This window comes from Vipera berus, assembly GCF_964194415.1.
Source record: "Vipera berus genome assembly, chromosome: 16".
NCBI lineage: Eukaryota > Metazoa > Chordata > Lepidosauria > Squamata > Viperidae > Vipera > Vipera berus.
Genome location: NC_138219.1, coordinates 5311849 through 5333687, shown reverse-complemented (window position 1 = coordinate 5333687; position 21839 = coordinate 5311849). Strand labels below are relative to the sequence as shown.

The 21839-nt window shown below is 51.1% G+C and overlaps 2 protein-coding genes across 2 annotated transcripts; one reads left to right on the top strand and one right to left on the bottom strand.

Annotated features, from left to right (window-relative positions):
- Positions 1-474: 474 nt before the first annotated feature.
- On the top strand, positions 475-11180 carry FOSL1 (FOS like 1, AP-1 transcription factor subunit). The gene is made up of 4 exons (XM_081341012.1): positions 475-597; positions 6384-6632; positions 8888-8995; positions 10210-11180. The coding sequence occupies exons 1-4, from the start codon at positions 496-498 to the stop codon at positions 10702-10704; spliced, it is 954 nt and encodes a 317-aa protein (XP_081197138.1). The 5' UTR covers positions 475-495; the 3' UTR covers positions 10705-11180.
- Positions 11181-17519: 6339 nt separating this feature from the next.
- On the bottom strand, positions 17520-18636 carry CCDC85B (coiled-coil domain containing 85B). Its single transcript, XM_081341015.1, has one exon. It carries the CDS (start codon positions 18439-18441, stop codon positions 17749-17751), a length of 693 nt encoding a protein of 230 aa, XP_081197141.1. The 5' UTR covers positions 18442-18636; the 3' UTR covers positions 17520-17748.
- Between the last annotated feature and the right edge of the window lie 3203 nt (positions 18637-21839).

The following is a 21839-nucleotide window of genomic DNA, read 5'->3' as shown; positions in this document are numbered from 1 at the left end:
CATTTCCCCCCTCTTTCCCCCCCAAAAAACAGGTGGGGGGGGGGCCGAGGCGGCTAAGCCCGCACGTGCGAAGCCGGCCCGAGAAGGGAATCCTTTCAAAGCCGGCGCGCCAAACAGGAAGACCCCAGCCCATATAAGGGCATCTGCGTCACCGTCTCGTGACTCCAGCTTCGGGAGAAACCAAGCGCGGCCGCTCGTAGGGGGAGGACGCGGATTTGGGGGAAATGAGTTTCTCGCGGGGGGGTCCGTGGGAAGGGGTGGAGGGGCAGGTTGGGTTTAAAAGGGTTTATTACCCCCCACCCCGTTAATGGGCTCCCTCCCCCCCCCGCGGATGGCGGGTGGGAGGGTCAACTTCCCTCCCCCGACCTCCCCTCCCTTTGGAGAAGAGTTGGTACAGCCCGCGCCGGGAGTCCCCATTCATTAAAAAAAAGGGCCAAGGTCGCGCCGCTGGGCTTCTTTCGGTGCCTCGGAGCGTCGGGCGTCGGAGGGGCTGTCATGTTCAAGGGTTACGGAGCAGGAAGACCACCGCCTCCCGCAGCTCCGCGGCCACGTTTACCCGCCTTGCCCTCCGCAGTCCGCCCGGGCTCTCAGCAGCAAGTAAGTTTTTTCCCCTCCCCCGCCTCTTTTTTCTCTAATTTGAACTCTGCACACGCTCAGGGGCCACTCCGGATTTGGCAGTCGGCCTGGGGTCGCGCCGGAGAGTCAACGTCCCTTCTCCTCTCTTTCTTCTTGAACTCTGCACATGCTCGGGCGGACTCTAGACTTGGCGGTCTGGCCCGGGGATGGAAGCAGCAAGGAAGTTTTTCGCCTCGCCTCCTCTCTCTCTCTCTCTTTCTCTCTCTCTCTCTCTCTCTCTCTCTCTCTCTCTCTCTCTCTCTCTCTCTCTCTCTCTCTCTCTCTCTCTCTCTCTCTCTCTCTCTTGAACTCTGCACACGCTCGGGGGCCACTCCGGATTTGGCAGTCGGCCTGGGGTCGCGCCTTCTCCTCTCTTTCTTCTTGAACTCTGCACATGCTCGGGCGGACTCTAGACTTCGCGGTCTGGCCGGGGATGGAAGCAGCAAGGAGGTTTTTCGCCTCGCCTCCTCCCTCTCTCTCTCTCTCTCTCTCTCTCTCTCTCTCTCTCTCTTTCTCTCTCTCTTTCTCTCTCTCTTTCTCTCTCTCTCTCTCTCTCTCTCTCTCTCTTTCTTTTGAACTCTGCACATGCTCGGGCGGACTCTAGACTTCGCGGTCTGGGCCGGGGATGGAAGCAGCAAGGAACTTTTTCGCCTTGCCTCCTCTCTCTCTCTTTTTTGAACTCTGCACATGCTCGGGGTGGTGGGGGTGGGGGTACTCTGGACTCCCCTTCTAGTCCAGCTCCCGTTTCCAAAGAGATCTTCCAAAGGACTTTTGGGGCTGTCCTTCCACTCCCTCCCTCTTCCCAAGGACAGATAAATCGCACTTTGGGTATGCTCAGGGGCATACCGGTAAGAGGATTTGGGGGTTCCGGAGAAGGCGGAGAGGATTAGCATCGGGCTGCAAAAACGGCTGGCCCCCTCCCCCACTTTTGCGAGGGTCGAAAGAAAGTTGACACGGAACAAGGATGGGGATCGTGAGAACGGGCGGTTAAATTTAATCCTTAGCTGAAAGATTTAAAAAAAAATAATAATAATCCACATTTTCGGAGCGTGCTGTCCGGCAGCATTTCCAGATTCCCCCACCCCCCAAACTGGATTTTGGAATATTTCTGAAAGCAAGGGGAAAAAAGAAACAGCCAAAAACCAAAATGGGTGAATCAGAGAATGTGACTGCATTTTTTTCACGTGTCTTAACGTCGACCCTTGTAAGGGAATCCAGCCGAGGTTCAAACGCGTATCTGTAACTTGAGACCCCAGATATTGTGAGGAAGGCTCTCCTCCATTTCATCCAGTGTAAATAAAAGGAGTGGAGGTAATTTGAGTTTTATTATTTGAGATTTAAATTTAAGAGATAAGGGGAGGTGGGGCGGGCATTGATCCGGGAAAGATTTGTTTGCCCGTCTGGGGGTTGGGGAAATCATGGCTGTCAAACTGAGGTTTAAGAAGGGAGTTAGTTATTTCCTTGCTATAATTTTTTTATTTTATTAAACTTATATACTTATAATGGCATGGAGGAAAGATGCCAGCTTTTTGGTGCCACCAAACACTTGAATATTTCCATTATTTTAAATATTAACTGTCTTTGTAGGCTAAATTAATCAGTGTTTCTCAATTGTGGCAGCTTTCAGCTGGGTGGACTTTGACTCCCAGAATTCCCCAGCCAGTATGGCTGGCTGGGGAATTCTGGGAGTTGAAGTCCTCCCAGCTGAAAGCTGCCACAATTGAGAAAAATGGAAATAGACAATAGGATTAAGTGACATTCATGCTTTTGCTGCTCGTTGGGGAGGGAGACTTTGAGAATAATTTCCTTTTACACCCTTCAGAAAATGCTAGATCAGGTTGCAAAAAAAAAAGCATCCCATCTCACTTCCTTTTTCCCCCCACCGGACACCCCCCCAAAAAAAAAATCTTAAGGAGAAACAAAGCCCTGCATTTTGGTGGTCTCCTTCTCCTAGCATCCACTGCTCCTAGCAATGGAGGTTCTCCTAATCGCCCCCACCCCCACCCCCCACTGTATCTCAGCTACTCCTGGGACTTCTAGTGGCAAGGGGTTCCCTCCGCTGGAAGGCCAATTTCCTTTCAAGTCTTGCTTTGGCCACGCCAAGGTGCTTTCTTGCAGCCAGGATTTTGTCTGCTGCGTGCTGCGTCTTTGTAGTGTGTGTGTGTGTGGGGGGGGAATCCTCTTTTTAGCAACAAGCATGCTGAGTAATGATTTTTTTTCAGACTAGGAAGAAGGGGAGGGTGGCATTTCAAACTTTGCTTTCTCATTCCCCCCCCTCTAAATACCTGAGTCATCCTCTTCAGGCAGGACCAGGAGTTTGATTCCTTGTCTTGAAGGGCAGGTTTTTTTGTGTGGTTTTTTTTTTGGTGCTGTCATAAGTGTGAGTCATCTGCAGATTCGTCAGAAGAGACTCACCCGTTCTGCAGACGGAGCTTTCTGCCCGGCCACTCCCCTGCTGGGACCCACTTTATGCCTAACAAGCAGGCATAGACATAGAATGAAGGCTACTGCTAAGCTTGTAAGCCACCCTGAGTCTTCGGAGAAGGGCGGGATATAAATGGAATTAAAAATAAATAAAATAAATACTTTCAAAGCGGCCGAGGATTATTATTATTTTTTTTCACCCTTTCCCTGGCTTGTGAAATCAACCCCTCTTCTCTCCCCCACCCTCACCCCCACACCCAGGGATGGGTACCCGGGCCTGTCTCGGCAGGCCTACCTCGCAAGGAGGTGGATTCCCAGCTCTCTGAAGTCTTAGAGTTAACTTTTGGCAGGAGCGAAGGAAAGATGGGTGGAATTTTTGTTGTCGTTGTTGACCGCTCGTTCTGTTCTCGGCTTGGAACGCTGGGGTTAAAATGTAATAAATGAAACGAGTTAGAAGTAGGGAAAGCAATCTCTTCTTTTTAAGAAAGGGCTGGACTGCCGTTTGTTCGAAATAGTTTACGGTCCACTGCTTGGGCAAGGGGTTAGACTAGAAGACCTCCAAGGCCCCTTCCAACTCTCATTCTGTATTCTGAGGGGGGGGGCTGGACTAGAAGACCTCCAAGGTCCCTTCCAACTCTCATTCTGTATTCTGAGAGGGGGGCTGGACTAGAAGACCTCCAAGGTCCCTTCCAACTCTGTCATTCTGTATTCTGACGGGGGGGGGGCTGGACTAGAAGACCTCCAAGGCCCCTTCCAACTCTCATTCTGTATTCTGAGAGGGGGGCTGGACTAGAAGACCTCCAAGGTCCCTTCCAACTCTGTCATTCTGTATTCTGAGGGGGGGGGCTGGACTAGAAGACCTCCAAGGTCCCTTCCAACTCTGTCATTCTGTATTCTGACGGGGGGGGGGGCTGGACTAGAAGACCTCCAAGGCCCCTTCCAACTCTCATTCTGTATTCTGAGAGGGGGGCTGGACTAGAAGACCTCCAAGGTCCCTTCCAACTCTGTCATTCTGTATTCTGAGGGGGGGGGGCTGGACTAGAAGACCTCCAAGGTCCCTTCCAACTCTGTCATTCTGTATTCTGACGGGGTGGGTGGACTAGAAGACCTCCAAGGTCCCTCCCAACTCTGTTCTTATTATTCTGTATTCTATAAAATCCTTTTTTTTGGGGGGGGAGGTTTCTTTGGGCAGTTTAAAATTCAGGGGTTTTTAATTCCCACCCCACCCCCAGTCCCACCCAGTCTGCTTCAACCGGTATTTTGTGGCTAGTCAGTCTCTCCCCGAGAAGGACCCCCTTCCTTCCTTTGCCTCCAGCTAAGGGCCAGAGAGGTAGACTTTCCCTGTCCATGGAGGATCCATTTTGCCCCAGCGGCAAAATGGACTTGCCCTTAATAGAGAGGCTAGTTTAATCCTTACCCTCCTCCCGTCGTTGAAATCCTTCACAGCTAAGCCGGAAAACATTCCTTTCCTGTTGTGTGTTTGCGCGCACACACACACACGCACGTTGCCGAGTCATGTAAACAACACCAGGTGCCTTGCACAACCTGGAAAGGGCCAAGTGCCACGGTTTCCCCTTTGGACTGAGGGGTCATTTAGTTCAAAGTTTAGCCCTTGGTAGAAAACGAAGTCCTTAATTTTACGACGATTCAGTTAGTGACCCGAGTTACAACGGCATTGAAAGAACTGGTTGTGACCATTTTTCACGCTTAATGACCTTGCTTTTGAGCACTTCATCCCCAAATTCGGCCACTTGGCAACTGACTCATGCTTATGACGGTTGAAGCGCCCCCCCCGGAGTCACGTGGTCTCCCCCTTTCACGACCTTCTGACAAGCAAAGTCAAGGGGTTAAGCCAGCTTCGCTTAACGACCGTGCTTCTAACTTCACCGCTGCAGGGATCCCCTTGTAGCCAGCGAGGTCGTAAAACGGGGCAAAGCTGGCTTAGCCAGCGTCTCGCTGAACAATAGAAAGGTTGGGCCTGAAACGTGGTCGTAAGTAGAGGATTAGCTGTCACGCTCGTACTGATTTAAGCCGGCAGCTGTGTCCGTAGCCTACCTCGCAGGGTCGTTAGTGAGGCTGGACGGCAGATAGGTGAATAAAAATACATTTGAGGAGGGGAAACTGCTGTGTGTGTGTGTGTGTGTGTGTGTGTGTGTGTGTGTGTGTGTGTGTGTGAAGCGAGGGCAGCCTTTGGTGGCTTGTCGGTAGCATGTCAGAACATCCCCACCCGGGTCTGAGCAGGTCAAGAGGGCCGGCCTCTTACGCCGCTTGGGACGCCTCGCCCAGCGAATGACGCCAGCGCCCCACGCAAACAGCCGGGGCGGGACGCAGAAGTGTGCCAAGAGCCTCCAGGGCAAGGCAGAGGCTACCGGGGAACTAGGTCACCGAGTGTGGAAAGGGCAGGAGGTTTGAACACTCTGCAACAGCCAACCTTTTACCTCCAATCCGCCTGGGGGCTGGGGCGCCTTCTGGACGTGCACAGAGGCTACACCTGGGAGGGGAGGGTTGAGTCAGGAGAGAGGCACCCCAAAGCGGCTTCCACCAATAGGGGGCAAGGAAGCCCCGGGGCGGGAGGGGGGAACTGGCAGACTGCGGGTTCTTGCCAAATGTAATTGTGGTAATTGAAAAACTAAGATTATTTTAAAGGATCCTATGTTAATTCGGGGCTCCCAGCCTTAGTTGAGCAACCGGGGAAATATTTATCACTCAGCCATATAATTTTGGTCTTTCTTTCTCTCTCTCTCTCCCTCCCTCCCTCCCTCCCTTTCTTCCATCCTTCCTACCTTTCTGCCTCCCTTCCTCCTTCCATCCTTCCTCCTTCCCTCCCTTCCTTTCTCTCTCTCCCTCCCTCCCTCCCTCCCTTTCTTCCTCCCTCCCACCCTCCCTTTCTTCCTTCCTCTGTCCCTCCCTCCCTTCCTTCCTCACTCTCTTCCTCCCTTCCATCCTTCCTTCTTTCCTTCCTCCTCTTTCCTCCCTCCCTCCATTCCTTCCTTCCTCTCGTCCTCCCTCCTTCCCTCCCTCCCTCCCTTCCTTTCTTCCTCCCTCCCTTCCTTCCTTCCTTCCGTTCTTCCTCCTTCCCTTCCTCCCTCCCTCCCTCCCTCCCTCCCTCTCTTCCTTCCTTTCTTCGTCCCTTCCTTCCTTTCTTCCTCCTCCCTCCTTCCCTCCCTCCCTTTCTTCCTCCCTTCCTTCCATCCTTCCTTCCTTCCTTCCTCCTCTTTCCTCCCTCCCTTCCTTCCTCCCTCCCTCCCTTCCTTCCTCCTCTTCCCTCCTTCCCTCCCTCCATTCCTTCCTTCCTTCCTCCTTCCCTTCCTCTCTTCCTCCCTCCCTCCCTCCCTCCCTGACAGAAATTCCCGCCGGATCTGGCAGCAGCCGGGAGCAGCCACGCAAGCGCCGCCTTGGTGCCCAACCTCAACACCATCACCACCAGCCACAGCCTGCAGTGGATGGTGCAGCCGTCTCTCATGGGCGCCTCTTCGGCTCTTCCTCCTTTCCCCCGGCCTTACCGCTGTCCGCACTACGCAGCCGGCATCCGTCCTGGCGTGATTCGCACCATGGGCCCGGGCTTAGTGCCCCGGAGGCGTCACTCAGAGCACGTGAGTGTCGGGGGGGTGGGAGGGGGAAAAAAAAAAAGAAAACTCCGCAACCACATTCGGCTAATATTTTATTTGCCTGCTGGTTTGTTTTCATTCCGCTTGCCGCGTTTTATTTTTTTTAATAAATAACTCGGGGCGGTGAACTCACGGCGGAGTTTGATGTCCGCGTCCCTCAAGAGTTGCCAAATTTGGAAAACTCCCGTCGCAGTTCGGTTTGCACACCTGCCCGGGTCAAAGACGGGTAGTCCTCGGACTTACAACGGTTTGCTTAGCGGCCATTCAAACTTACGACGGCACTGAAAAGAGGGGACTCAGGGCTGTTTTTCACACTTAACGACAATTGCAGCATCGAGAGATTTCATCGCGTGGCAGCCGGCTCACATTCACGACGGTTGCCGTGTCCCGGGGTCACGTGATCCCCTTTTGGGACTCTCTTGGCAAGCCAAGTCAACGGGGAAGCCGGGTTCCCTTAACGACCGCGTTCCTAACTTTATAACCGCAAGCGATTCGCACAGCAACCGTGGCGAGGAAGGTTGATAAACGGGGCAAAATTCACTCGAACAACGCTCTCGCTTAGCCACAAGAAATTTTGGCGTCGGTTGTGGTCGTAAGTCAAGGACTACCTGTCCTTTTAAAAAGGAAAAAGCTTGGAGGTCCATCCTGGAGGGGGAAAAAAATAAAGTGGAAATCCTCAAAACTGGAATTAAAAAAAAAAACAGGACAAGTTATCTTGGATTGTCCTGGTATTTTGCGCCCCCTGCTGGCCATTAGGTGACATACTCATTCAAGACCCCCAACTGATGGGTCAACCCACTGTACAGGAATAACAGGGTTGGAAGGGACCTTGGAGGTCATCTAGATCAACCCACTGCTCAGGCATGAAGCCCTGGCCTATACCATTTCAGACAAATGGCTCTCCGATCTATGATCTATGGATCTATGATCTATAGAGATGGGTCCACGGCTCTCACTTTGTGCTCCGATTTGATCCTGTTTCTCCTCCAATTCAGGCTGGGGAGTGGGGATGATGGGAGATGTATTCCAATTAATTATGTTTTTAATTTTTAACTCTAATTTTTAATTTATTTTAATTTTAATTTTAATTGATTGTACAGAGGCCTTTAAGGGACGCGGTGGCTCAGTGGGTTTGGACGCTGAGCTTGTCGATCAAATGGTCGGCAGTTTGGTGGGTCGAATCCTGAGTGCTGCGTAACAGAGTGAGCGCCTGTTACTCGTCCCAGCTTCTGCCAACCTAGCAGTTCGAAAGCACGTAAAAATGCAAGTAGAAAAATAGGGACCACTCCGGTGGGAAGGTAACAGCGTTCCGTGCGCCTTTGGCATCTATTCATGCCGGCCACATGACCACGGAGACGTCCTCGGACAAGCGCTGGCTCTTCGGCTTTGAAACGGAGATGAGCACCGGCCCCTAGAGTCGGAAACGACTAGCACGCATGTGCGGGGGAACCTTTACCTTTTACCTTACAGAGGCCTTTAATTTTAATTTTATCTTAACTTCTGTATTTATTATATGTTATTGTTGTTAGCCGCCCTGAGTCCTTCGGGAGATAGGGCGGCATATGAGTCCCAATAATAAATAAATAAAATAAATAAAATAAAATCCTGAAAGTGAAAAAAAAACACAAAAATTGCATTCATCGTCTGCTTTTTAATACACCGCAATCTGATTTTTTACGGTCTGGAGCGTCAGTCCAGGCCCAGCCAGAATTGGTCTGGTTTGAAAAAAAATAAAATATTTTTTTTTGCAGATTTTGCACGGCTAAGCAAGGCAGTGGCAGTCGCACCCAATTTTATCCCTTTTTTTGGCCACCGTTGTAAAGTGAATCACACAGTTGTAAAGTGAATCTGGCTTCCCCATTGACCTTGCTGGTCAGACGGTCGCGAAAGGGGATCGCGTGGACACAGCGACTGTCATAAATATGAACCAGTTGCCAAGCATCCGAATTTTTATCACCTGACCCTGGGGATGCTGCAATGGTCGTTAAGTGTGAAAAATGATCATCAGCCGCTCTTTTTCCAGTGCCGTTGTAACTTCGAGCAGTCACTAAGTGAATCGTAAGTCGAGAATTAACTTTATATTGGGTATGTGTGTGTGTGTGTTGCTGCCTGTTTGCAGAGCCCCCCCAAGTCCTTCCAAAGCATGGCAATTGCATGCAAGGATTGTGTTACGCACCGTGCTGCTCCAAGAGACAGTTGCATTGTGTTGTGTAGTTGTGACTCCAGACTCTCCTTTGCAGCTTTCCCCGGAGGAGGAAGAGCGACGGCGTTTGCGGCGGGAACGGAACAAGCTGGCGGCCGCCAAATGCCGCAATCGGCGCAAAGAGCTGACCGACACATTGCAAGCGGTGCGTTCAAGACAAGCGGGATAGTTTAATTGCATTAGCACAACGGTCTGCAATAGGTGGGGGTGGGGGTCAGACTGAATGATCTCTGAGGTCCCTTCCAGGTCTTGCAGGCTGAGCTTAGAAAGGATGGACAGGGTCCTTCAAAAGAAGGGTTTGTTTTCATTGGGGGGGGATTTGGGGAGGGGGTGAGTAGGCAACCGGGAAGGGGTATAATTCTGGTTTGCCGTGCCTGTTTGCAAAACAGGTTCCCTTGGTAACCAGGTTAATCAGGACAGGCAAAAATGAACTGCTATGGGAAATTGCAGCCATCTTTTTCTGAATTTTGTCTTTCTTCCAATGACAGCCCTGCTTTTTGGCCCATTTTAGAATAGAATAGAATAGAATAGAATAGAATAGAATAGAATAGAATAGAATAGAATAGAATAGAATAGAATAGAATAGAATAGAATAGAATAGAATAGAGCTGGAAGGGACCTTGAAGGTCTTCTAGTCCAACCCCCTGCCCAAGGCAGGAGACTTTATAGCAAGGGGTCTCCAAGCGTGGCAACTTGAAGACCGCAACTGCCAGAATTCCCCAGCCAACATGGCCGCCCGGGGAATTCTGGGAGTTGAAGTCCACCAACCTTAAAAGTGGCAACTTTGGAGACACCCCCCCTAACCTTATACAAGGCAGTCCTCGACTTACAACCAATCAACCGAGCCCAAAATTTCTGTTGCTAAACAAAACATTTGCCAAGTGAATTTTGCCCCATTTTGCGACCTTTCTTGCCACCTTCATTAAGTGAATCGCTGCAGTTTTGTTAAGTTAGTCCCACGGCTTCCCCATTGACTTTCCTTGTCGGAAGGTCGCCAAAGGGGATTCCCAGGACCCCGGCACGCTGCGACCGTCACAAATACGAGTCAGCAGCCAAAGCACCTGAATTTTAATCGCGCGACCACCAGAGGACGCTGCAACGGTCGCTAGTGTGCAAAAAACGGTCCCGAGTCCCTTTTTTCAGGGCCCTTGCAAATTCGGTCACTAAACCAACTGTCGTAAGTCGAGGACTACCTATACATTCCGGTCAACTAGTTTTCTGGTCTGGGTTTTTTTTTTTTTTTGGAAAAACCTCCTAGCAAGGAAGCCCCCAAAGATCAGAAGGGTCTGATTCCTCCACCCACCCACCCCCAACCCCGGGTCTAAATCCCTTCCGTTTTTCATTCCCCCCCCCCCCCAGGAAACGGATCAATTAGAAGCCGAGCAGTCGGGCCTCCGGAAGGAAATTGCGGAACTGCAGAAGCAGAAAGAACGTTTGGAATTGGTGCTGGAAGCTCACCGACCGGTTTGCAAGATCCTGGAAGAATCGTCCGGAGATGAGGAGGGGGGATCCCACGGTCGGCCAGCCGGCCCCTCCCAAATGCTGGACAAACAGGAGTCTCCTCCGGGCCCCCGGCCTGGCTCTCGCCGGATGGCCCCGGTGCCCCCCAGCATCACGCTGCCCCCCAGCGGCCTGCTGGAGCCCGAATCCCTGCACACCCCCACCCTCATGTCCACCCCGTCTTTCACCCCGTTTACCCCCAGCCTGGTCTTCACCTATCCAGCGCCGGGGGACTCCGACGGGCCCTCGGGGTCTGGCTTTCCCTCCGAGCCTTGCTCCTCCGCCCACCGAAGGAGCAGCAGTGGGGACCACTCCTCGGATTCGCTCAATTCTCCAAACTTGCTGGCACTTTGAGGAAATTAGCTGGATTCGAATCTTGTCCACGTGTTGTTTTTTTTGAGGGCGGTGGGAGGGTGTCAAGAGGGTGAACCAACCTTCCCGGCCCCTTCGGCTATGCCCGATTCTCTTTGGCCTCGCTTTTGAGAGCCCGGTTTCCATCCGTAGTTATAGGCCTGCTGTTTTCCCCGCCCAGACACAGGCGTCACGTTGCTAGTCCTCAAGACAAGAGCAGCCAAGGAGCCTCTTTTCTTTGGTTCGGAAGGCCCGCTGTCTGGGAAAGCCGAATTCCAACCAATGTTATGTTCTTTCACGAAACACTAAAATGTATCTCTTACACAGGCCTCTTGTCCTTGCACTTGTGTTTTTTAAGGCCCAAGTGGCGTTAGTCCTCAAGACTGACTGGTCAGTCTTTTTTCTTTTTCTTTTTTTCTTTTGACACCCAGAATTCTGTTTCTGGAAAACGAGCATTCGGGTCCTTAGATCACGTTCAAGAAAAAGAAATCACCGTTTTAAAGTCATTTTTCACTTATATATATATCTGATTTTTGAAACCAAGAAAAGAAATTTAGGACAAATATAGATTTATTTTTCTACAATGACCTACAGCCGCCGGGATGAAGTGGGATGCATTTCTTTGCGGTCCAGAACTGAAGCTGGTTGGATATAATGTATATTATTATATATAAACATACAAGCGGTCTTCTTTTTTCCTGATGCCTCATGAAAGTTACAAGGGATGTTTGGGCAAAGTTGTGATGGTCTCATCCAGTTTTCGACGCTGGTGGTCCTTGATCACTTGAAGCTTGTGCAAATAGGAACGGATGCAAATCTATACTGTCATTTTTTGTGCGTCTTCAAACCTCATAGGAATTAATCTGAGTTTGGTGGGACATTTAAATAAAAATGAAGTAAGCACAGCAAGATGTGGCATCCGTCACAGATTTATCCATTTGTATTCTGTTATTTTTTTTGGAAAATGTATGTTGAATAATAAGCTGAAGAAACCTGCAGGATTCCACAGTGCTGGAGCCAATCCCAGGTGTGTTGTTCTAGATGGGTTGGGTATTATTTTTCTGCCCTTTTGGCTTAGTTTTTCTTGGAAAATAAACCAAACATTGCTGCTAGACCTCATGAACTCATGATTTGACCAAGAATACTACCTAACCGTCGGACAATTGTTTTGAGAAAGCTTGGAAAACAAACAGAAAGACGTGAAGATTCTCCAGAGAATAGCCTTACCTGTGCAATCCAGGCCACAGATATTCCTCGCTTTACGACTGCAATCCAGGCCACAGGTATTTCTCGCTTTACAACCACAATTGGGATCAGAATTTCCACTGTTAAGCAAGGCAATTGTTAAGTAAGTCCCGGATGATTTTATGATTTTTTTTTGGCCACGGTTGTTAAATGAATCACATGGTCGTTAAGCAAATCCAGCTTGGCCCATTGATTTTGCAGGTCGGAAACCGGCTGGGTTCGAATTGCAAACGAATTGAATTGAACTTGATTTGGCCAAGTGTGCTTCGACACGCCAGGAATTTGACAGCGATCATATATGACTCTGAAACGCTCCATACATACCAATTGTCAAGCGCCCGAATTCAGATCACCTGACTTACAGGAACATTTCCGTGGTCGTAAATGTGAGGACCGGTTCCTAAGTCGACTTTTTTCAGTGCCCATCGTTACTTCGAAGAATTGCTGAGCGAAGAGTTGCAAATCAAAGACTGTCTACATACCGCACTTTGCAACGTCCAATCAGATCGGCGCTTTGCCTTTGCAGACTTTGCCTCAAACCTCATGAGGACTAGCTCCCTGCAGAGCCAAGTGCCATACATTTGTGATACTTTTAAGGCTAAGCAATACTGCAACCGCTCTCAGCCTTGCTTCCCGAAGCCGTAAAAGGAGATTTTAACCTACCTTGGACGGGAAAACCAAAAAAGAAAAAAAAAAGAAAAAAGGAAATCGTCTTTTTCCAAGAAAAATCACAGCCAGAAATTAACGCTGTAATCCCAGCTGAGTAGAAAAGTTTTATATACAGCCAGTGTTTAGTTCCAGCATTGCCAAAAAAGCAGGTTTTCCATTTCTTGTATTCCTTTTTTCCTGTTTGTGTTTTGGCAAACCCCTTCTTCTTCTTTTTTTTTTTAAAAAAAATCTGTGCAAGCAGCTTTGGGAGAAAATGTTTATTTGGAAAAACGGAGGAGTCTGATTAAAAACAAACACTATTGCAGCAGGATTTGTGTGTGTTTTTTTTTGTTTGTGTGAGCATTTTCAACCCAGGGCGAGCCAAGAATTTGGGCAGGTAATTAGAGAGAGTGGATTTCTTTCAGGCCAGCCAAGGAAACCAAGTAAATGGATGGATAAAAGCCAGGGAAACTTCACAGAACTTTGTTTTTTATTGGCTCAGGGTTCCCCGTTTCTGGCCACATTCACACAACCAGTTTCCCCGCCGAGTGGATAGAAAATGTGTGTTAGTTTAGGTTTGGGGTGAGAATCCCACCCGTTTGCATAATTTACAACTTGTGTATTATTATGCCAAACCAGGAAAAGGGGGATTTTGATCCCTGGGTCAAACAAGTTGTGTGAATGCAGACTTTCGCGGGTCGAGAAGGAAAACCCACGCAAACACACTTTCTGCTGCATTTAATCTGCCTCCGCTCCTTTTCCAAGTCAGATTAACCGTTTTCATTTTGATCGAGCAACGTCAGAGTCCCCAGGGCAGACCAAGGGATCTCTCCATCCGGTCACGTGGATGGTAAAGGTCGCCCTTATCAGAAACCAGGATCCGGCCACCTGTTTCCTGGCTTAGAGATCTTTTGTCTCCATCCAGGCTGGGCAGGAAGTGTCAGGAAGGCCGTTTTGTGGCCCCCTTCGGTTGTGATTTTGCAAATAGCCGAGGCGCCTTGTGGTTCCTCCTCTTGCAATCCACCAGAGATAGGGTCATATGCCGACCAGCAAATCTTGGGCTGGACCAAAAGAAGATTTTGAACAAACCAGGATTGTTGTTGGGCTTGCCTTGGGGAGGTGTGTGTCAGACTCTTGGGGTGGCTGGCTCTTTTCACCCACTTGTAACCCTCCACACTCTTGTTGTGTTTGCTAAACGGGGGATGCCCAAACAACCCTATTTTGATTTGTACAGGCTAAATGAAGTTTGGAAGGGACCTTAGAGGTCATCTATCTCAACCCCCTGCCCAGTGCAGGGATCTTCCATTCCGGCGACAGCCAGCCATTCTCCCATGTTCACTAGGGAAGAGGCTCTGCTTCCACCAGGAATTTTCCCCCTCGCCCTCTGAAATCTACTTCCCTACAATTCCCGTACTATAGAACAGCACGCTTATATACCTGGGCAGCTTTGAGATGGGTGGGACTTCAATTCCCAGAATTCCCCAGCCAGCGGATGGGTGACCTATTTTTCCTTCCTCCAACCAAGAAAAAAGTCCTGAAAAAAAGTCTTACCATTAGGTAATTCTTCCTACGGTCCGATTTCCATCCGCTTCTTTTCAACTGAATATCATAGAGTGTTAGGGCTAGAAAGGTCCCTGAAGACCACCCGGCTGGCAATTAAAAGACAAACACACACACACACACACACACACACACACACACACACCAGTTCTGGTCTAGGTTAGCGATTTTCAGTCTTGGCAACTTTAAACTACTGTTTGGGGAATTCTGGGAGTTTGAAGTCCACCCCTCTTAAGGCATGCTGGCTGGGGAATTCTGGGAACAAGAAGTGTTGGGCCGGTTCCGTAGAGAGAGGTTTTTCCGCGGACCGGAGGGTGTGTGGTTTTGTGTGCTGCCTGCATCCCACGGATGGAGCTTTGCTTGTTTGTGCGGACCGGTTGCTGGCATGCCGTGGCCCAGTACCGGTCCACAGCCCGGGATGTTGGAGACACCCTGACCTACACCACACTTGTGCATTTGGCTTTTCTTGTCTAAATGCTGCTCAAGTACCATCCCCATATCTCCATCCGGGGCAAGAACGCAAATCCACCCATGCAGAAATCCTTCGCCAAAGTTGCTGGTTTGTTTTGTTTTTAAAGATATTTATTAACATTCTCACTTTCAAGAGGATGAATGCGACCTCCGCTTTTCCAAAGAGGCCTCTTTGTCCCTCTCCGGGGGGGATTAGAGGCCTTATCAATTCAGCCAGATGTGGTTTCCTCTTTTAAAAAAATAATCCCGCCACCCAGTTTCGCTCAGGGCTGGCTGGAAAAAAAAATAAAAATAAAAACTGGCAATACAACAGGGGCGTAATCAAGATTTTGGGGGAAAGGGCCTCTCTCTCTGGCTGGGGACCTGTAATGTCGTTTTATTTCTACGGTATTTAAAAAGAAAACGGGCCTCTTTCACTGACACCAGCATTTCTGCAATCTTGCCAGCGACCTCTCTAAGTTGCGACGGCGACGAAGAACGTGACTGATGACCCTTTTTTCACACTTACGACCGTGGCTGCTGCACCCCCATGGGCCAGGTGATCCAAAATTCAGACGCTTGGCGACTCACATTTATGACGGTCGCAGTGTCCCCGGCGGGGGGAGGGGAGGCTCAGGGGGTCCCCTTTTGTGACCTTGTGACCAGCAAAAGACAGATTGTTGTGACTCACTTAAAACTGAGGCAAGAAAAGGTGGCCAAACGGGGCAAAAAAAAAAACCTCCCTTGGCAAATTTCTCACTTAGCAACGTAAATTTGGGGCTCAACTGTGGCCGTTAAGTCGAGGACTACCTGCAGCTGGTGCTTTCCCCAATTTCAGCCCTCCCCCGGGCAATCTTCCAGCCCTTTCCTCTGCCCTCTCTGGGGCGAATGGGGGGGGTCACCCAGCATCCGCAACCACAAAATCAACCCCAAAGCCATAACCTGCCCTAAAATTCCATTTTGGCACATACGACAGCCAAGTGGCAAGGAGTTCCTCTGTCCACCCTCCTTTCGAGCTCCACCTTTGGGGTCCAAAGCTGGATCTTGGAAATATTGCTCATCAGAAAGAAAGAAAGAAAATGGGGGAAGCCCCCCCCACCGCATATATTCTATCGAAATTCAACGCCTCCCCCCTCCCTCTTAACTTACCCTGGGTTAAAGGGGGAGGGAAAACAAGGAAGATTTCAACGCTAGCAGAACTTCGAAAACTTTAGCGCCAACCTTGTGTACCCAACTTCTTAAAACTGGGGTATCTTTGAATCACAAAAGGCATCCATAAAATCCCTATTTTCCAGACCCACCCACCCACCCCGGTTTTGGAGTGCAAATCTCAGCACCGCTAGGTAAAAACAGGCTCAACCTTTAAGCCAGGGAATACATTTTGAAATAGTTTGGCATTTTTTTTCACAGTAGGGGAGCCGGTGGTGGATGGATAAATGGGAGTCTGTCCTTCCACACCCAACAACGCGCCCTAAATTTGTACATCCTGTCTTCCAGGTCTGTTCAAATCCTGCCATGCAGTTGCTGTCCCCCAACATGGCTGCAGTTTTTTTACAGTATTTTGCACCCAGGTTTAGCTTTTCCGTAGCTGGTTTTGCGTATGATCCATCGTATTCCACAAATTCAGAAAAAAATGGTTTTTATTCAGTAGCCTTTAAAAGTCCTTTTTTTTTGGAGTCAGTGATCCCCGTAGGTAGATCTCTTTGTGTGGTGCCTCCAGATCTGTTCTTGCAGGAATTAAAATTGGGAGTCAACAAGAGTGGGGAGAAAGTCCCAAGGAATCAGACGCTTCCCCCACCCCCCACCCCCAAAAATCCTGCCCAAATTCAAGCAATAACCACATTCGTGAACGCTGGTTGGTTCCAGACAGCCAGAACAAAGCTCCAAAATGGTGAATCCTTTTTCTTGCAAAGTTTCCGCCAAATCTGCAAACTGCTTCCTCGGATTTCTCTCTCATTTGTCCTGCAGGAAACCACAGAGTTCAGGCCGATCTCTCTCCTCCTTCATTTCGCCTTTCCCCAACAACCATCCTGCAGGGTAGGCCATCCCGAGGACACGCAGGGAAATTCTTGACCTCGGTGGAGGAAGCCGGAGACGTGTGCAAGAAAATTCCCAATCCAAACTGCCTGTGTTTCCATCTGGATGGGGGTGGGGCGGGGGGGAGAGGAAGGCCAAGGCTTTCGAAAGACTGTAAGATTCCCAAACCTTGCTACTCTCATTCAAGGAAAAAAGAAAAAGAAAAAAAAAGAGGGGGGGGGGGTTTAGCCATAAAAATTCCTCATTAGGTTAGCGAAGGAGAGACTTTTGTTCTTTGACCCGCAAGGATCCCGCTTGGGCTGCTTGTTCAGCTGCCTTCAAAGGAACCTATTGGCCGGTGGGCTGGCGGGTTGGAGTTCTCCCCAGATTCCCCCCCCTTGGGAGAAACATCAGAAACCACACAGGTAACCCCAAAACCTGGGGAGCCAGCATTTCTCCACCAGCCTTACTTATGCCTTCTAACTAAAAATTTTTTAAAAAAATAATAATTCCCCGCAGAAGAGCCCTGTGTGATCCAGAAGCTGGCTGTGTTGGGCAGCCCAAGACTTGGAATTGGGAAAGCAGGTGGGTGTGTTTGTTTGCTTGGTGTGTGTGTGTGTGTGTGTGTGTTGCCTCCTTCCTCTTCTCCCTTGGAATCGGGAAAGAGTGTCTGTCTGTCTGTCTGTTTGTTTGTGTGTGTGTGTGTGTATTGCCTCCTTCCTCTCCTCCCTTGGAATCGGGAAAGTGTGTGTTTGTGTGTCTGTTTGTGTGTGCATGTGTGTGTGTGTGTTGCCTCCTTCCTCTCCTCCCTTGGAATCGGGAAAGAGTGTGTGTTTGTGTGTCTGTCTGTTTGTGTGTATTGCCTCCTTCCTCTTCTCCCTTGGAATCGGGAAAGAGTGTCTGTTTGTGTGTGTGTGTGTATTGCCTCCTTCCTCTCCTCCCTTGGAATCGGGAAAGTGTGTGTTTGTGTGTGCCTGTTTGTGTGTGCCTGTTTGTGTGTCTGTGTGGATTGCCTCCTTCCTCTCCTCCCTTCCATCTTCCTCTCCGCGCGGGTTCCCACGCTCCCGGGCTGCCGTCCGTCCGTCCGTCCGGGACGGCAGCCCCCAGCCCCCGTCCCCGCCGGCAGCTTCATTCGTCGGGGGAACAGGCGGGGTGCGGCTGGTCGGGGCTGCCGACGCTGCCGGTGCTGGAGCTGCCGTCGCCCAGATCGCGGGGTCCGCAAGGCAGGCTGAGCTCCGACGACCCTCCGCCCGGGCTGGGGCTGGCGTCGGGCCGGGCGGCGGCGGCGCTGACGACGGCACCGACGGCGGCGCACTCCTCCAGCGCCAGGCAGAGCTCCTTCAGCTCCAGGTTGTCTTGGGCCAGCCGCTCCTGCAGCCCTTCCAAGCCGGCCAGCTTGCGCAGGCAAGCGGCCACCTCGTCGCGCAGTACTTGCGCCGCGTGGTGGCCGAAGAGCTGCCAGTGGCGGGCCAGCCGCTTGGCTTTCAGCCGGTCCTCGTCCAGGAAGCAGCAGAGGTCGCGCAGCTCGCGGTTCTCCGCCTGCAGCCGCCCGTTCACCGCCTTCAGCTCGCGGATCTCGCGCAGGTGCTCCTGCAGCTGCCGGTTCACGCCCTGGATCAGGCGCCCGCGCTGCACCAGCGCCGCCAGCTTCTCGGCCTCCTCGCGGCGCAAGCGGCGCACCAGCTCCTCCTTGCTGCAGCCCACCAGCTCCGCCTCGCCCGCCGCGGCTTCGCCAGACGGCGGCGGCGGCGGAGGCGCAGCGGGGGCGGCCGAGGCCGGCGGCGGCGGCGGCGGCGGCGGCGGCGGCGGCGCCGGGAACATCGCCTTGCTCAGCTCCGGCCGGTGCCGAGCGGCGTCGGGGAAAGCAGCCGGCTAGCCCGCCGTCTCGGCAGCGGCATCTTTGCGAGGCGGCAGGGCGGCAGAAGCGACGCGGCGGCGGCGGATAGCCGTCCTCCAGTCCGCTCCGGCGCCGGCAAATCGCCACGGGCGGACGCCGGACGATGCGCCTCCGCCGGCCAGAAGCAGGTGCATCGCCGGCAGAAGGGCGCCTGCGCGGCGGAGGGCGGCGAGAGGAGGAGGGGCCGGGGGTTGGTTGGTGGGGGGCTGGGTTGGGGGGTGGGAAGGATTGCACGCCGTCGGTGCAAAGTGAGTGGGTGGGTTGGGAGGGGAGGGAGGCTGAGGAGCGCGCGCGCACGTGTGCATGCACGCGTGGGTACGCCTGCATGCGCGCGCGCGCACGTCTGCATGCACGCGTGGGTATGCACGCGGGCAGACGTGCGCGCGCGACGGGGGGGGGTCGGACGGCGGGAAAGGAGAAGGCGTCGCTCGCTTTTGCGAGCCGGGGGAATTGGGGGGTGGGTGGCCGGGTGGGTGCCTAGGGTGGGGTGGGGAAACGGAGCTGGCCCGCGCCCCCTCCCCCGGGTTTTGCAATCCGGATTAAGGGGTTTCTCCTGGGGGACCCACGCACCCACCCACCCACTCCGGGTTCTGGGACGCGCCAGCGGTCTTCTTGCACCTTGGCAAGGCGCGGGCCGAGCGGATTCCCTCCGCCCTCCTCGCGGTGCTTTCCACGCAGGATGGGGAAAGGGGCCGAGCAGTGGAGATGGGGATGGGGAAAGAGTGGGGGGGGCCGCTGGCCGGGATGGGGCTTGGAGGAGTTGATGCAAAGGAGGGAGGATGGGGTGGGGAGGTTGAATTCGGTTTGGCAGGGAAGGAAGGACTGCCAACCCGGCCGGGGGCCGGGGTCGTGTGGATGTGCGGCAGCGGGCTTGCGTGAAGACACCGGGGGGGGGGGGTCTTTGGGATGGCCTCAACCAGGGTTGTGGGTGTGGGTGTGTGGGGAAAACAAGGCAACAAGGTTTCTGGGCTTGGGTGGCTGAAAGGCTGGAGAAGGGGCCAGGTTGTCACCTTCTGCGGTTTGCGGCTTGGCCCATGTAGGCTGAAGTCGTGTAGGCTGGAGTCGTGTGAACTCTGCCGATGGGTTAATGAAGGAGGTTGCGGGAACCGATTGCCTTGTCTGGCTGCTTTGCAAAGTAATTTCCTCTGCATTTCTGTGGGAATTCTCTGAATCACTGGCGGCCCATTTGGCTGGCGGCACATCCTGCCCCGGCAGCCTTTTGTGTTAAGTGGAGCATTGTCTTCATTTTGCAGGATACAAGATCGAGATTTCTATAATCCAGGGGTGGTTGGATTATCTCACCAACCAGGTTTAGCTTGACGGGTGAGTCACTCAGAAATATAATTTCCCCTTAGAGCCAATTTTCTGCCCGTCTGTTTGGAGGGGGACAAACCCAATCCTTCTTTAGGATTGCTTTGTCAAACACGATTTCCCCCACCCACACGACCGAAAACAGATTTAAAAACCAAACGGATTCCATTTGAGGCTTCATTTTTCCTTTTCCCTCCCGGAGTGTTTTCCTTCATTGTCGTGCCTTCATCAAACAGCGGCCCCAAAACCAGGGGCCTTCTTTTGACTGGTTTATAATTGGTAAATTTGACGGTGAAAGGTATAAATAAAATCTCAGACCTAGTGGTTGTAATTCTTTTATACCAGAATAAATCAGGCTTGCTGTCCCGATTTGAAATGAAGGACAGTGTGACTGATTCCCAACCTGGTTAGCCAAGCTATGGCTTACCTTGTTAAAACTACAGGTCCTCAACTTACAGCAGCTCATATAGTGACCGTTCAAAGTTACAACAGCAGTGAAAAAAGGGACTTAGGTCCGTCTTTCACACGGCTGTTGCAGCATCCCCATGGACAGGAGATCAACATTCAGATGCTTCGCACACTGACTCGTATTTATGACGGTCGCAGTGTCCCAGGGTCGTGTGATCCCTTTTTGTGACCCTTCCGACAAGCAAAGTCAACGAGGAAGCAAAATTCATTTAACAACCGTGTTACTAGCTTAACAAGTGTAGTGATTCACTTAAGAACTGTAAAAAGAAAGAAAATAGAATAGAATATAGAATAGGAATAGAATAAAATAGAAAATAGAATAGAACAACAGAACAGAGACTAGACTAGACTAAAGAATAGAATAGAATAGAAAGAATAGAATAGAATACAATTACAGCATAGAATAGAATAGAATTACAGAATAGAATAGAATTACAGAATAGAATAGAATTACAGAATAGAATAGAATAGAATAGAATAGAATAGAATAGAATAGAATAGAATAGAATAGAAGCTGGAAGGGACCTTGGAGGTCTTCTAGTCCAGCCCTCCTGCTCAAGCAGGAGAATCTGTACCATTTCAGGTAAGTGACTGTTTAGCTTCTTAAAGGTCGTAAAATGGGGCAAAACGTACTTCAGAAATGACTTGCTTAGCAACAGAAATGTTAGGGTCAGTTGTGGTTATGAATTGAGGACCATCTGTAATTTCCTGCAACCTTTTGAAGTCTAAATTCTACACAGGGGTTCAAAAGGTCCATGAACCTCCAAAACGTGGCTTATCCCAGCCTTGATTCTTAGCTTGCGGCTAACCCTCTTTGCAAATTTCCCATCATTATTTTTTTTTTCCTGCTAGGTAGGGAAAAAAACAGATAAGCAAGATGCAGAGGCCAAGACACCTTTAATTTGTTTTTTTCTCCGGGGTTATCATCGTTCAAGAGGATGTGAGCCAGGCCAGAAAACTGAAAAGGGGGGGGAAGAGAGAAAAATCTTGAGTTTTTGACATGCCTGGGTGCCGTGCCAAGTAGAACTCGGTGCCTACCTCGTTGCTTGGCACAAAGGAGGGTTTTGTCAGTTCTGGCACTAAAAGGAAAGTGGAAAGGGATTCCTGCATGGAGAGAGTCTGCAGGCAGAGACACTGTGTGTGTGTGTGTGTGTGTGTGTGTGTGTGTGTGTGTGTGTGTTCAAAACGGAGCCCCCCAAATTTGTTGCAAAAGGGAGAAACCAGCACACAGCTGTAGGGAATGCTTGGGCTATATTTAACATGCCCCATCCACACCCCAACTAACAACACACAACCGGGCCCTGCATAAATACAGGTAGTCCTCAGCTTACAACCCTTCATTGAGTGACGGTTCGAAGTCACAACGGCACTGAGAATGGCCGTTTTCCCACACTTAACGACGGTTGCAAGAATTCCAAGGTCAGGCAATCAAAATTGAGACCCTTGGCAACTGCCTCATATTTTATGGCGGTGGCACTGCCATTGTGCTCAGGGTGCCCTGGCTGAGGAGGATGGTTGTTGTAATCCTTATCTGGGTGATAAC

Bases quoted from the DNA above. Each gene is read 5' to 3' on its own strand.
- FOSL1 (XM_081341012.1), top strand. From the start codon at position 496: ATGTTCAAGGGTTACGGAGCAGGAAGACCACCGCCTCCCGCAGCTCCG. The intron at 598-6,383 runs GTAAGTTTTTTC...CCTCCCTGACAG, and splicing joins GCCCGGGCTCTCAGCAGCAA to AAATTCCCGCCGGATCTGGC. The intron at 8,996-10,209 runs GTGCGTTCAAGA...CCCCCCCCCCAG, and splicing joins TGACCGACACATTGCAAGCG to GAAACGGATCAATTAGAAGC.
- CCDC85B (XM_081341015.1), bottom strand. From the start codon at position 18,441: ATGTTCCCGGCGCCGCCGCCGCCGCCGCCGCCGCCGCCGCCGCCGGCC.